The sequence below is a fragment of the Oncorhynchus masou genome, chromosome 4 (assembly GCF_036934945.1).
Source record: "Oncorhynchus masou masou isolate Uvic2021 chromosome 4, UVic_Omas_1.1, whole genome shotgun sequence".
Lineage (NCBI taxonomy): Eukaryota > Metazoa > Chordata > Actinopteri > Salmoniformes > Salmonidae > Oncorhynchus > Oncorhynchus masou.
The window spans coordinates 9,820,705-9,835,010 of NC_088215.1; the positions used below are offsets into that span (position 1 = coordinate 9,820,705).

Sequence of the window (14,306 nt, forward strand, 5' to 3'; positions counted from 1 at the left end):
ACCCCTCCCTTAACTCTATTGTGAAAAACAGAGGGTCTCCAGGTAAATGAGCATAACAAGAGCTTTTCCAGGAATGCTTGTTGAGGAACAAGAAAAAGATGAAGTGCGAGTTCCACCAGAAAATGGGGCTGACCCACACCATCCTGAAGAAAGTGCAATGGAAGGAGGTGGGAGAGAGTGAGCAGGTTGTTCACATTCTTGGGATGTCCACTGTCATCAACAAACTCCTGGCCAAGCCCCTTTTTCTTCCTCCTCAGGTATATAACCTTACCACCAGAGTGACGCTTATCACTGCAGATCCTTTGTCCAAGTCTGATCCAGACAGCATCTGCTAACGTACCTGTGCCAGCCAGAATCCTCCATCCACCATCCACCACTATGTCATTCACCTCCAAATCCTACACCTCTTCCAGGGCCCTCAGCATGTATGTGGATGCCAGTGGCCACGGTTCCCGCATCTCCACCTCCCAAGCTGGGGGATTCTGCGGCACATCTTCCTCCGGGGGTGGCTTGGACCTGGCTGACGGCCTGGACCTCCACGTGTCAGCCAACGAGAAGTCCACCATGCAGAACCTGAACGACCGCCTGGCCTCCTACCTGGAGAAGGTGAGACGTCTGGAGGAGGAGAACACCGAGCTGGAGAAGAAAATCAAGGATTGGTATGCGTCACGCACGGTTATCTGCCACGACCACAGCGCCTACTTTGCCACCATCGCTGGCCTGAAGGACAAGGTGAGTGGGGTAGGGGGAAGGGTGTGTGTGTTTAGAATTAGGGCTGTGTGACACCTGACGATGTTAACTTATTCCCAGAAGCACTAACTCCATCCTCACTGTTGATTTATTTGCTGGCTCCTCTGTGTACAGGCAGTTAGTTGTTGCATCTGTTCCTATCTATGGGGGTGAGGAGGGAAATGTGTGTGAGATGGGATGGGGGTGTTTCAGCCAAAAGGAATTCTGGCAGAGAACATTTTTTGTTCTGTTCCTTGAAGGCCAATGCAGGTTACGTACTAAAATAATGTCATTAACTACAACTTCACGCGTCTATGGGTCCTGGTCAAAAGTAGTGCACTATATAGGGAATAGGCTGCCAATTGGGATTACAATCCAAGTCTCATTTCTGGCATTTCTGCTGCAGGTCACAGTCACTTGAGAATGTGTGTATAATGATGTGAGTGAAAATTAACACCGTGCCATTGTGATTTCTGTTACACAGATCCATTTGGCATCAAGGTCCAATGCCAAGACTGTGCTGGACATTGACAATGCCAAGCTTGCTGCTGAGGACTTCAAGATGAAGTAAGGGGCTACGAACTACTATGAATCACGACACACTATTCATATAAAACATGTGTCTGTCACTCAAGGTTCTATACATCACACTCTGAGTAGAAGTTACCCTTTTAGATACAGAACCAGAATCAGCCTAGCCAAGCTAAATCCTATCCATAACTACTAGTGAGGAAAAGGCAAAACTGATCAATGGCCGTGTCCAAATACCCATACTAGCGTTTTACATACTTAAACTGCTTACTCATTTTGGCATTTGATCTAGTAGAATTCATGTGTCTTTTCCGACTCACGTGTTTGACAACAGATTCATTGATACGCTGTACCAAAATTAACAAATGGTGGGAGTCAATGCATTCGCGCAGTAGACGATGCATTTCGATGACTATTTTCAAATGTCACACACTGTAAAACGTTCTTCTTCGCCCACTATTTAGTTCGCTAGTGTGGGTATTCAGACACGGCCCGGGTCTAGCCATCCCTACTCCATAGACGAAGCAAAAGACTACAATCTGAACACATATTGGTAGCCTGTGTGACCTTAGCATGACCTTTGACCTGCTCAGGTATGAGAACGAGCAGTCCATGAGGATGGCAGTGGAGGCAGACATCAGTGGTCTGAGGAGGGTCCTGGGTGACATGAACCTGGGCCACTCTGACCTGGAGATGCGTTACGGGGGCCTGAAGGACGAGCTCGTCGTGCTCCAGAGGAGCCACCAGGAGGTAACCGATTGTTCCGGGGCCAACAGTTAGTCACAGGACAATCACACTGTATAGCACAGGGGAGCTGCTTTTCACTGTACACCCATTCAAAACCACACAGCGTTGGCAACACAAATCTAACAAAATGCCATGCCTTCTTATCTTTGATGTCCACCAACGCCCACACGTTTTCACCTGCCTCCTCACAGCCACACCTGCAGTATAACAGATATGTTTGTGCTGGTGAATATGAATAGGAATGACATGCATATGTTTTCTTGATAGTGCTGGCCTAATAGTGCAAACAGTACTAGGAAAATATATTGATTATTTGCTTAGTGTTCAGTGACGACATACATTGGAACCTACATGTATTTCTTTCCACTTACAGCAGCAGAAAACTCACTTCAGTAGGCATCCACGACAGTTGCTAGGCGGAAGGATATCATCGGCCACTAAGGAGTACTTAACCCTGTTTTGTATGGGGTGTTATTGGAGCAGTTAATGTTTAATACACAAATATGACATCTAACTAACCTCTGCTGATATCACACCAGGATTTCCCTTACCCAGATGGATGGGTGTTTCTTTTTACAACACAGTTCCTCTCCCTCCCCTCACACTTCCTAGTATTCTTTATTTCTTCCATTAACTCACTATTATCCTTTGTGGGACTCTTACATCCATAAACACACACATTATAGTTCATGTATGGTGCATAATGGGTTATATATTGACCAGTAAGAGACATTAGATTAGTTGACAATAACTTAATCCCTCAGGTTTAAAATCCTCTGGTTGAAAAACATATAATCACAAGTGTGATTTATCTAAAGCATTGAGTCCTGTTTAATCGCAGTCAAGCTACTGTTGGTTGTTATGGTTACTAACTGAGGTTACGCCCTCTGACCTATAGGAGATTGCCATGGTAAAGTCCCACGTGGGCAGCCAGGTGAATGTATCGGTGGATGCTGCCCCATCCCAGGACCTGAACGCAGCCATGACCGAGATTAGGAAGCACTACGAGTCTGTGGCCGTCAAGAACCGCAAAGAGCTGGAAGCCTGGTACCAGGGCAAGGTGAGCTGAATGACCAAGATACTTACTATATGTTGTCATTTATCCAAAAGAGTTACTCGCTAAAGGTTTTTTCCCCTCCTAAGAATAATGCAAGTCAGTTTCAGACAATGTCAGCTGCCCTAAAAAAAACTTGTATTAAAATGAAAAGTGTTACATTTTAAGGGTTAATTAAAAAACATGTTTAAAGCATGAAGAACTTATATTATAGTACATAGGATTAAGTCAATGATCTATTGAAGCATGGAAATCAATTTAGAGACTGAGTGAGTAGGCTCTGAGGTAAACTGTGTTGACTAATATTTGTTTTTTTTACCTGTATAGCTGGCCACAGTGGAGATTGAAGTCGTGACAAACAATGAGCAGCTAGTTAGCTTCCTCACAGAGTCGAAGGAGTCCAAGAACACCCTCCAGAGGCTTCAGATTGAACTGCATTCCCATCTGAGCATGGTACAAGACCACACACACACACACACACACACACACACACACACACACACACACACACACACACACACACACACACACACACACACACACACACACACACACACACACACACAACCAAAAAAGCCATAATAGAATTGGAAGTGAAAACTCAGGCATGGATTTTAGCCAGGTCTCTGCATATCGTTATTCTGACACCCATAAATACCTTACTGACATTTTGAACTTGGCAACATGCCCACCTCATGTCTGGCCCTGACCAAACATTTTTCTGGGTGTGTAGTCTATTGGAGCACCAGATTCACAACCTCTCACACACTTTTGTGCAACCGAGTTATACAATAATATAATATTATCCATATGTGTAGTGCAATGGAGAGGTTACCCACCCTATCCCCCTTGAACAGAAGCAAAACCTGTGCAACAGTGTCACATACTGTGGCAGTATATCATTGGACAAGGCACCAGTATACCCACTAGTTCACTCCAGGGGGAAGTTTTCCCTAGGTTAACGATCTAGGATCAGCTACCCCTCATCTAATCCTAAACTTTACCATTAGTGGGGAGAAAAAACTGACCCAAGATCAGCATCTAGGTGCTACTTCACCCTTCACCCACTCCCTCCTCCCCCGATAGAAATCCTCCTTGGAGGGCACCCTGGCAGACTCCCAGAAGCGCTACTCTGCTCAGCTGGCAGGGCTCCAGAGCATGGTGACTAGCCTGGAGCTCCAGCTCTCCCAGCTCCACGGCAACATCACCCACAACAAGCAGGAGTACGACATGTTGCTGGACCTCAAGACCCGGCTGGAGCTGGAGATAGCAGAGTACAGGAGGCTGCTGGACGGAGAGGACGACTGCTCCACCCAAGGTGAGCCATTGTATACAGCTGGCAATAGGCCTTTGTAGACTTCTTCCCAAACACATCATCATGAGACTGATGATACTTGGTCTTGATTGATTTTAAGCTGAAAGCAATATGCTGTATCTTCAACAGTTGAAAGTTGACAATTATTTTGAACTGTATCAAAAGTGGACTAATGAAGAAGATATTAAGAAACAAAAATGATTCTAAAATGATGCTTTAAAGTGCTCAGTATGAGTATTGCAAAGAGATTTACTCCTTGTCCATTTTTGACTCCACAGTGGTTACCAAGACGATCATCGTGACCCAGACCACTGTGGATGGAAAGGTGATGGAAACCACTGAGTCATTTAAATAAGTTATTAACAGAACCAACAATAAAGATTATGTGGTTGAATGATAATGGACTGTGTGGTTTCACTTGTTTCAGAGATATTCATGCTTTATCATAGACTGACTACATAAATATGTGTGTACAGTGCCTTGCGAAAGTATTTGGCCCCCTTGAACTTTGCGACCTTTTGCCACATTTCAGGCTTCAAACATAAAGATATAAAACTGTATTTTTTTGTGAAGAATCAACAACAAGTGGGACACAATCATGAAGTGGAACGACATTTATTGGATATTTCAAACTTTTTTAACAAATCAAAAACTGAAAAATTGGGCGTGCAAAATTATTCAGCCCCTTTACTTTCAGTGCACAAACTCTCTCCAGAAGTTCAGTGAGGATCTCTGAATGATCCAATGTTGACCTAAATGACTAATGATGATAAATACAATCCACCTGTGTGTAATCAAGTCTCCGTATAAATGCACCTGCACTGTGATAGTCTCAGAGGTCCGTTAAAAGCGCAGAGAGCATCATGAATAACAAGGAACACACCAGGCAGGTCCGAGATACTGTTGTGAAGAAGTTTAAAGCTGGATTTGGATACAAAAAGATTTCCCAAGCTTTAAACATCCCAAGGAGCACTGTGCAAGCGATAATATTGAAATGGAAGGAGTATCAGACCACTGCAAATCTACCAAGACCTGGCCGTCCCTCGAAACTTTCAGCTCATACAAGGAGAAGACTGATCAGAGATGCAGCCAAGAGGCCCATGATCACTCTGGATGAACTGCAGAGATCTACAGCTGAGGTGGGAGACTCTGTCCATAGGACAACAATCAGTCGTATATTGCACAAATCTGGCCTTTATGGAAGAGTGGCAAGAAGAAAGCCATTTCTTAAAGATATCCATAAAAAGTGTCGTTTAAAGTTTGCCACAAGCCACCTGGGAGACACACCAAACATGTGGAAGAAGGTGCTCTGGTCAGATGAAACCAAAATTGAACTTTTTGGCAACAATGCAAAACGTTATGTTTGGCGTAAAAGCAACACAGCTCATAACCCTGAACACACCATCCCCACTGTCAAACATGGTGGTGGCAGCATCATGGTTTGGGCCTGCTTTTCTTCAGCAGGGACAGGGAAGATGGTTAAAATTGATGGGAAGATGGATGGAGCCAAATACAGGACCATTCTGGAAGAAAACCTGATGGAGTCTGCAAAAGACCTGAGACTGGGACAGGGATTTGTCTTCCAACAAGACAATGATCCAAAACGTAAAGCAAAATCTACAATGGAATGGTTCAAAAATAAACATATCCAGGTGTTAGAATGGCCAAGTCAAAGTCCAGACCTGAATCCAATCGAGAATCTGTGGAAAGAACTGAAAACTGCTGTTCACAAATGCTCTCCATCCAACCTCACTGAGCTTGAGCTGTTTTGCAAGGAGGAATGGGAAAAAATTTCAGTCTCTCGATGTGCAAAACTGATAGAGACATACCCCAAGCGACTTACAGCTGTAATCGCAGCAAAAGGTGGCGCTACAAAGTATTAACTTAAGGGGGCTGAATAATTTTGCACGCCCAATTTTTCAGTTTTTGATTTGTTAAAAAAGTTTGAAATATCCAATAAATGTCGTTCCACTTCATGATTGTGTCCCACTTGTTGTTGATTCTTCACAAAAAAATACAGTTTTATATCTTTATGTTTGAAGCCTGAAATGTGGCAAAAGGTCGCAAAGTTCAAGGGGGCCGAATACTTTCGCAAGGCAGGTGCATGTTGTGTTCTCATTTCAAATGAATTGTTTTCAATTTGACATCGTTCAACCAAAACATGGTGTACAGCTCTACAGTTGACCTCAGAAACAGTCTCCATACGTACATATAACTCTGGATCTAATACTTGAAAAACTGAGAGTTTGAATTAATAGAGACGTAATTATGTAATTCTGCTGACAACTAGTGTGACGACCCTCGCGTTATGTCTGCCAAATTCTTTCTCTTTGCTCTTGTTTTCCTTGGTGGGATGTCGGGGTGCGGAGCCGGGAGGGTTGTCAGCGATGTGGGACGCACCTGGGATCAGTTGTGTCCCGGAGATGTATGCACCTTTTCCCCCCGTTCACTGAGGAAACTCTCTCCACGTAGACACACTATTATTTTTGGTTCTGGCGTTTTGTGGTTTCTTTATTTTGGCACGTCTCAACACCCCTCATTATCACCATCGATGAATGCAACCGCTCACTTACACTACTGACTACACACACCATTGTTAATTGTATACAGTCTACTTTAGTTAATATATCTACTTTTGTTATTCCTCATCTCCACGTTGTCACCCTCTTTGTTATGGGCTACTAGCAATCAGACTTCTTCTATCCGCAATTCAATAATGCAAAGAATTAAGCTCAACTCAGCAGAAGCGAATGTAATATATTGCACTATTCAAGATCATACTGACACATATGCTTTCTCAAGACCATAGATTTGGCCTCATGTGCAAAAGATAACAACCCAAATAATAGTCAGATGTTTGGGAGCACGCCAGATCAGATAAATCAAGTTGAAAGACACAGAAGACAGAATGATGGTGTCAGCAAGTCAGAGCATCTTTATTACATTGACAATGGGGTCTGTTGTTGGTGTTCCATCTAGATGTAGTAGAATATGTTGTTCTGGAGGTTTTAACCATAGACATAGAATAACCAGAAAATAAATCCCCATTCAAGTCAATATTCCATGATGGGTGTCTGAGGGGCTTTAGCCATTCTAGAAAGAATAGAAGGAAGATATGGACATTTAAACGAAAGTTAACCAGAGCTGGCCTAAACAAATAATACAGATAAGGAAGACAGGGATTTCTCATCTTACGAATATTTTGTATAAGTTGTAACTTTATATTTTAGGTTGCATGAATAAAGTACTGGGGAACAACAATATTCCGAGTGCTGGCCTCTCATTTCCTATACCCATTCTAGTAATTATATGTCTATGGAGTTAACCCATTTCTTGCTGCAGTGCTTTCTGTGTATGTATGTGGGACCTTAAGTGTGTTTGGTTTCACTTAAAGAGACAACCTTGCCGTCCACTATTTCCTCTGTGACGATCACCACCTTGCGTGTGGTGGAGGTGGTGGAGGTGGAGGAGCTGAGGCCAGAGCTAGAGGAGCTGATGTGGGAGCTGGAGGAGCTGTGACCGGATTTCGAGGAGCTGAGGCCGAGTCTGTGACGGGATACCAATGGTTAGCATAGTTAGAATCTATGATCATAATAACTATCTATTAAAGGTCACATAGCAGTAGATTCATGTCAAAAGTAACCATGTCTCATAGTAAGGTCAAGTAAGGTCAATTAAAATTTGAGGGAGACATCCAATCCCATGCTGCCGTACCCGCTAGCCTCTCCGTCCAGCAGCCTCCTGTACTCAGCAATCTCCATCTCCAGGCGTGTCTTGATGTCCAGCAGCATCTTGTACTCCTGGCCCTGGCGTTCCATGTTGCTGCGGAGAGACACTAGCTGCTCCTCCAGACTGGTGACTTGGTTCTGGAGGCGTCCCAGCTGCATGGAGTAACGGCCCTCCGTCTCCGCCAGCGTGTTCTCCAGGGAGCCTTTCTATTGGCCGGGAGGGATAGAGATGATGGGTCAAAAACAGTGGGAGTTGGTTTTGAATTTGGAATGTTTACAGTCATACTGAAAAGTTAGCTCTATTAATTGAATGTGTAGACAGGTAGAGGTTAACTATAGTAATGGAGTGGTGCCTGGCTACAGCAACTTGAGGGACAGTGTTAGAGACCAGTTGAAAGTGAGATAGTTGAGGGTTGGAAAAGAGAATGATGAAAGAGTCAACTGTTGATTATTGAAGAAAGTTGTTGAAAGTTGTGGTAGTAATGTCCCCTAAACTGTTGTCTGTGGTTAGATGTTTGTAATTACGTCTCACCATGCTTTGCTGTGACTGCAGTTCGATCTCCAGGCCCTGCAGTGTGCGACGGATCTCTGAGATCTCTGACTTGGACGTCTGGAGAACCTCTGTGCTGGACGCCACCTCCTTGTTCAACGTCTCCGTCTGTAAAAAATAATAAGTTGTTAATAGTTGAAAAATGCCCAATTGTCATACTTGAGTAAAAGTAAACGTACCTTAACAGAAAATGACTCAAGTAAAAGTTAAAGTCACCCAGGAAAATACTATTTGAGTAAAAGTCTACAACTATTTGGTTTTAAATATATTAAAGTAAATGTAATTTATAAAATATACTTAAGTATTAAGAGTTAAAGTTTTTTATAGCCAGGGGCATATTTCAACATCCAGAATTTATTTTTTTATTATTTAATTTTTTACAAATGAAGCATGTGTGTTTAGTGAGTCTGCCAGATCAGAGACAATAGCGTATTACCAGGGATGATCTCTTGATAAGTGAATGACTTGGACCAATTTCCTGTCCTGCTAAGCATTTAAAATTTAACAAGTACTTTTGGGTGTCAGATGTATGGAGTACATTATTTTCTTTAGGAATGTAGTGAAGTAAAAGTAAAAGTAGTCAAAAATATAAACAGTAAAAGCACAGCTACCCCAAAAACTACTTAAGTAGTACTTTAAACTCTTTTTACTTAAGAACTTTACACCACTATAACTCATCGATCATCACAAGAACAAACCAACTCATGAAAGAATGTGACAACATTACCAACTAGAAGTAAAGGAACATCTACACCATGAACATAGTTTAGAGGTTCTAGAGGTTCTACCTTGGTCTGGAACCAGGACTCCAGGTCACGCTGGTTCTTGGCACTAACGGACTCGTACTGCTCACGGATCTCAGCCATGACTCTGGACAGGTCCTGCTGTGGTGCTGCGTCCACCTCCACGTTGATCTGTCCAGTCATCTGTGACCTCATGGCCAGCAGCTCCTGTGGAGAAACACATAGGGGTGAGCTGCCCTCTGTCTTCATTATACATTTGAACACCATTGCTTGATACAGACGTGCTTGAAAGCCAGCAATGGTGTTCTAGTGGAGAACCATAGCAGGTTGACATGGTCAATAGATGTAATACATTAAGGGACTGTATGGATATGTTCCATCAGCCCACACCCACCTCCTCATGGTTCTTCTTGAGATGGATGAGCTCCTCCTCCAGCCCCTCGATCTGCATCTCCAGGTCAGATCTGGCCATGGTCATCTCGTCCAGCATCCTCTTCATCCCAGCGATGTCTGCCTCCACTGACTGACGCATGGCCAGCTCGTTCTCATACCTGAGAGATAGAGAGAGCTTAGGTCAAAGAACTGCCTGAATGTGTTCCTCTGTGAGAATAGGAAGGGGGTTATAGAATCTAGAATTCCATTTAGTTTTCGAAAGATAACAGAAAGTAACACCAGGCTTTTTGTATGTATGTTGGGAGGGTGTGGTTATGGTGAAGGAGAAGGGTAATGTCATTTGATTTCCTTTTTCATAGATTCTACGCAAAATGAAACAAAAAACATTATGAGGGTTTTTACAGATTTAGGCTTCTTCTATTTGGTTAATGGAACGCACCAGCAGTGTACTGTATCTGTGGATGGTGTTGGATATACTTACTTGGTTCTGAAGTCATCTGCAGCGAGCTTTGCATTGTCGATGTTCAGATAGATGCCCCCATTCAAGCAAGTGGCAGCCTGGATCTGAGAGGTGGAGGATGGCAAAACATTTCAGGATGGGGCATGCATGGAATTTCACCCTAATGCAGTACGCACAAACTGTGATACCACACTGTAATCATTGAGTTCTGAGTTTCTGCTGCTCTGTAAATGATAGCCTATAGAAGCATTACAGGGAACCTGTTGTCTTTGTGAACATTGTAAAGCATGACACAAAGAAACAAATGGCACCTTTCGCAATCGCCTAGGGGCTCTTAACAGACAGGTAGGATTGGCTTCATTGATCTGCTATATTGTCGATGCTTCAGCTGCAAATATGCATACTGTCTTTGCATCTATCTTTGGTGCAATATGTTGGTTGAATTAATTATAACAAATGCATAGAATTTTGCATTTTCCAATCGTCATGTATAACTCTCTGTAACTGACATGTGTACACCATGTAAATGTACTCTCTAACGAAGCATGACATTGTCACTCTGCAGACATTACCATGTTTTGACATGCTGTGATGTCATTATTGAGTGCTCTTGCTGTCAAGGAGACATGTCACGTACCTTGTCCTGCAGGTCGACAATAGTAGCTTGGAAGCGAGAGTAGTCGCGAGCGCTGGGGGACGTCTTGCTCTCCATGAACTGACGGATCTTCAGCTCCAGCTCGGCGTTGGCCACCTCCAGGGAGCGCACCTTCTCCAAGTAGTTGGACAGGCGGTCATTCAGGTTCTGCATTGTGGCCTTCTCGTTGGCCGACACATGGAGGTCGGCTCCACCGCCACCACCACCCCCTCCCATGCCGAAACCATAACCTCCACCACCGCCACCCCCTCCCATTCCGAAACCATAACCGCCACCACCACCTCCTCCGCCGGAACCAAACGAGGAGCTAGAGATGCGCACCCCAGAGCCTCCTGCACCTCCATACACACTGCCGGCCCTCATGGCCATGACGCGGCCTCCTCCACCACCACCACCCATCGAGGAGAAGCGTGAGGAGCCCATACCCATTCCACCTCCACCTCCAGACCTCATGGACATGGTGCCACCTCCACCTCCACCACTGCTGTAGGACATGCTAGATCTGGAGAAGGACATGGCTGCTGAGAAGGAGTCTGCCTGCCTGGGATGAAGAGGAGAGAGAATGTGGTGCCTGGCCCAGCCACTGTTCCCTTTATATTCTGCACATGGCGGAAGGAGAGATGGAGGGTGGGAGGAGGACACCGGTGGGGGAGGCAGAAGGGAGGAATACAGGGAAGTATTACCACATGTGAGGCAGGGCTCCTCTCCCCACTTTGACATGTTATGATGCAGAAGACGGAAGAGGAAAGATAAATATGTGCTGTATGTGTGGATATGCAAATGTTGAAAATATACTCTTGTTGTGTAACTCCACTCTCCCCCATCTCACTCTGTAGGTGGTGTCAGCCGACAGGGTGCTTGCAGGCACTCACACAAACATATAGAAGTGCACACTCCCATAAAGAGATGGAATTCCTCTCCCTTAAAAAGCATCTGGCTTAAAGCATAGACAGGCCTGCTTCTATTAGCCCCAGGTAAGTCCTTTAATCAGTCAACACACACAGTATAACTTTGACATGCTGTGACAGGTGACAGATGTTTTCTGAGCATATTTGAAACACTGGATGGCTATTTACCTGTACCTGTTAAGTTACCAAGACAACAAGTTGCAAAGAAACTTCCCAGTACAATAGGATCTTTCTCTTGACACCGAGACAACATTCTCCCCGAACAGACCTGTCTTTTTCCTTAAACACAACAGTCGATTGTTCCTTGATAGATTTTCTGATTTTATGCATATACTCAGGTTCCATTTTCCTAAGTTTCACTCAACTTTATGCGTCCCATCTACTGTAGGAGTCTGCAGGACCGACAAAGGTAGTTTTAACCTTCCTTTTACCACTTTATAGAGTCATTAGTCAGGGCATCGTACCCCAGAAAAACTCACCTCAAGTGGGATTAAAGTAGTGTTCTTTTCCGTTAACACCTTGGCAGGGGACTTGGCATCTGAATATTTCCATATACAGTGGGGAGAACAAGTATTTGATACACTGCCGATTTGGCAGGTTTTCCTACTTACAAAAGCATGTAGAGGTCTGTATTTCTTTTAATCAAAGGTACACTTCAACTGTGAGAGACAGAATCTAAAACAGAAATCCAGAACATCACATTGTATGATTTTTAAGCAATTAATTTTTATTTTATTGTGTGACAAGTATTTGATACATCAGAAAAGCATAACTTAATATTTGGTACAGAAACCTTTGTTTGCAATTACAGAGATCATATGTTTCCTGTAGTTCTTGACCAGGTTTGCACACACTGCAGCAGGGATTTTGGCCCACTCCTCCATACAGACCTTCTCCAGATCCTTCAGGTTTCGGGGCTGTCGCTGGGCAATACAGACTTTCAGCTCCCTCTAAAGATGTTCTATTGGGTTCAGGTCTGGAGACTGGCTAGGCCACTCCAGGACCTTGAGATGCTTCTTACGGAGCCACTCCTTAGTTGTCCTGGCTGTGTGTTTCGGGTCTTTGTCATGCTGGAAGACCAAGCCACGACCCATCTTCAATGCTCTTACTGAGGGAAGGAGGTTGTTGGCCAAGATCTCGCGATACATGGCCCATTTCATTTTTATTTATTTTATTTATTTCACCTTTATTTAACCAGGTAGGCAAGTTGAGAACAAGTTCTCATTTACAATTGCGACCTGGCCAAGATAAAGCAAAGCAGTTTGACACATACAACGACATAGAGTTACACATGGAGTAAAACAAACATACAGTCAATAATACAGTATAAACAAGTCTATATACGATGTGAGCAAATGAGGTGAGATAAGGGAGGTAAAGGCAAATAAAGGCCATGGTGGCAAAGTAAATACAATATAGCAAGTAAAACACTGGAATGGTAGATTTGCAATGGAAGAATGTGCAAAGTAGAAATAAAAATAATGGGGTGCAAAGGAGCAAAATAGATAAATAAATTAAATACAGTAGGGAAAGAGGTAGTTGTTTGGGCTAAATTATAGGTGGGCTATGTACAGGTGCAGTAATCTGTGAGCTGCTCTGACAGTTGGTGCTTAAAGCTAGTGAGGGAGATAAGTGTTTCCAGTTTCAGAGATTTTTGTAGTTCGTTCCAGTCATTGGCAGCAGAGAACTGGAAGGAGAGGCGGCCAAAGAAAGAATTTGTTTTGGGGGTGACTAGAGAGACTACAGGTGGGAGATGCTATGGTGACCAGCGAGCTGAGATAACGGGGGACTTTACCTAGCAGGGACTTGTAGATGACATGGAGCCAGTGGGTTTGGTGACGAGTATGAAGCGAGGGCCAGCCAACGAGAGCGTACAGGTCGCAATGGTGGGTAGTATATGGGGCTTTGGTGACAAAACGGATTGCACTGTGATAGACTGCATCCAATTTGTTGAGTAGGGTATTGGAGGCTATTTTGTAAATGACATCGCCAAAGTCGAGGATTGGTAGGATGGTCAGTTTTACAAGGGTATGTTTGGCAGCATGAGTGAAGGATGCTTTGTTGCGAAATAGGAAGCCAATTCTAGATTAAACTTTAGATTGGAGATGTTTGATATGGGTCTGGAAGGAGAGTTTACAGTCTAACCAGACACCTAGGTATTTGTAGTTGATCACATATTCTAAGTCAGAGCCGTCCAGAGTAATGATGTTGGACAGGCGGGCATCCATCCTCCCCTCAATACGGTGCAGTCCATCCTGTCCCCTTTCCAGAAAAGCATCCCCAAAGAATGATGTTTCCACCTCCATGCTTCATGGTTGGGATGGTGTTCTTGGGGTTGTACTCATCCTTCTTCCTCCAAACACGGCAAGTGGAGTTTAGACCAAAAAGCTTTATTTTTGTCTCATCAGACCACATGACCTTCTCCCATTCCTCCTCTGGATTATCCAGATGGTCATTGACAAACTTCAGACGGTCCTGGACATGTGCTGGCTT

At 43.9% G+C, this 14,306-nt stretch overlaps 2 protein-coding genes across 2 annotated transcripts; one reads left to right on the plus strand and one right to left on the minus strand.

Annotated features, from left to right (window-relative positions):
- The first annotated feature begins 306 nt into the window (after nucleotides 1-306).
- krt98 (keratin 98) lies at nucleotides 307-4,759 on the plus strand. The gene is made up of 7 exons (XM_064950026.1): nucleotides 307-732; nucleotides 1,214-1,296; nucleotides 1,854-2,010; nucleotides 2,906-3,067; nucleotides 3,389-3,514; nucleotides 4,148-4,379; nucleotides 4,655-4,759. The coding sequence occupies exons 1-7, from the start codon at nucleotides 379-381 to the stop codon at nucleotides 4,729-4,731; spliced, it is 1,191 nt and encodes a 396-aa protein (XP_064806098.1). The 5' UTR covers nucleotides 307-378; the 3' UTR covers nucleotides 4,732-4,759.
- A 2,526-nt stretch (nucleotides 4,760-7,285) lies between these two features.
- Nucleotides 7,286-11,520, minus strand: LOC135523379 (keratin, type I cytoskeletal 13-like). Its single transcript, XM_064950014.1, has 7 exons — nucleotides 10,888-11,520; nucleotides 10,272-10,354; nucleotides 9,792-9,948; nucleotides 9,443-9,604; nucleotides 8,637-8,762; nucleotides 8,091-8,311; nucleotides 7,286-7,922 (listed from the first exon to the last, which is right to left on the minus strand). The coding sequence occupies exons 1-7, from the start codon at nucleotides 11,419-11,421 to the stop codon at nucleotides 7,745-7,747; spliced, it is 1,461 nt and encodes a 486-aa protein (XP_064806086.1). The 5' UTR covers nucleotides 11,422-11,520; the 3' UTR covers nucleotides 7,286-7,744.
- Between the last annotated feature and the right edge of the window lie 2,786 nt (nucleotides 11,521-14,306).

What these genes read in the sequence shown, in the direction of transcription:
- LOC135523379 (XM_064950014.1), bottom strand. Translation starts at nt 11,421, where the DNA reads ATGTCCTTCTCCAGATCTAGCATGTCCTACAGCAGTGGTGGAGGTGGA. An exon ending in TCAAGAAGAACCATGAGGAG is followed by an intron (nt 9,605 to 9,791) that starts GTGGGTGTGGGC and finishes GTTTCTCCACAG; the next exon opens with GAGCTGCTGGCCATGAGGTC. An exon ending in TGCAGTCACAGCAAAGCATG is followed by an intron (nt 8,312 to 8,636) that starts GTGAGACGTAAT and finishes CCCGGCCAATAG; the next exon opens with AAAGGCTCCCTGGAGAACAC.
- krt98 (XM_064950026.1), top strand. Translation starts at nt 379, where the DNA reads ATGTCATTCACCTCCAAATCCTACACCTCTTCCAGGGCCCTCAGCATG. An exon ending in AAGCCTGGTACCAGGGCAAG is followed by an intron (nt 3,068 to 3,388) that starts GTGAGCTGAATG and finishes TTACCTGTATAG; the next exon opens with CTGGCCACAGTGGAGATTGA. An exon ending in TGCATTCCCATCTGAGCATG is followed by an intron (nt 3,515 to 4,147) that starts GTACAAGACCAC and finishes CTCCCCCGATAG; the next exon opens with AAATCCTCCTTGGAGGGCAC.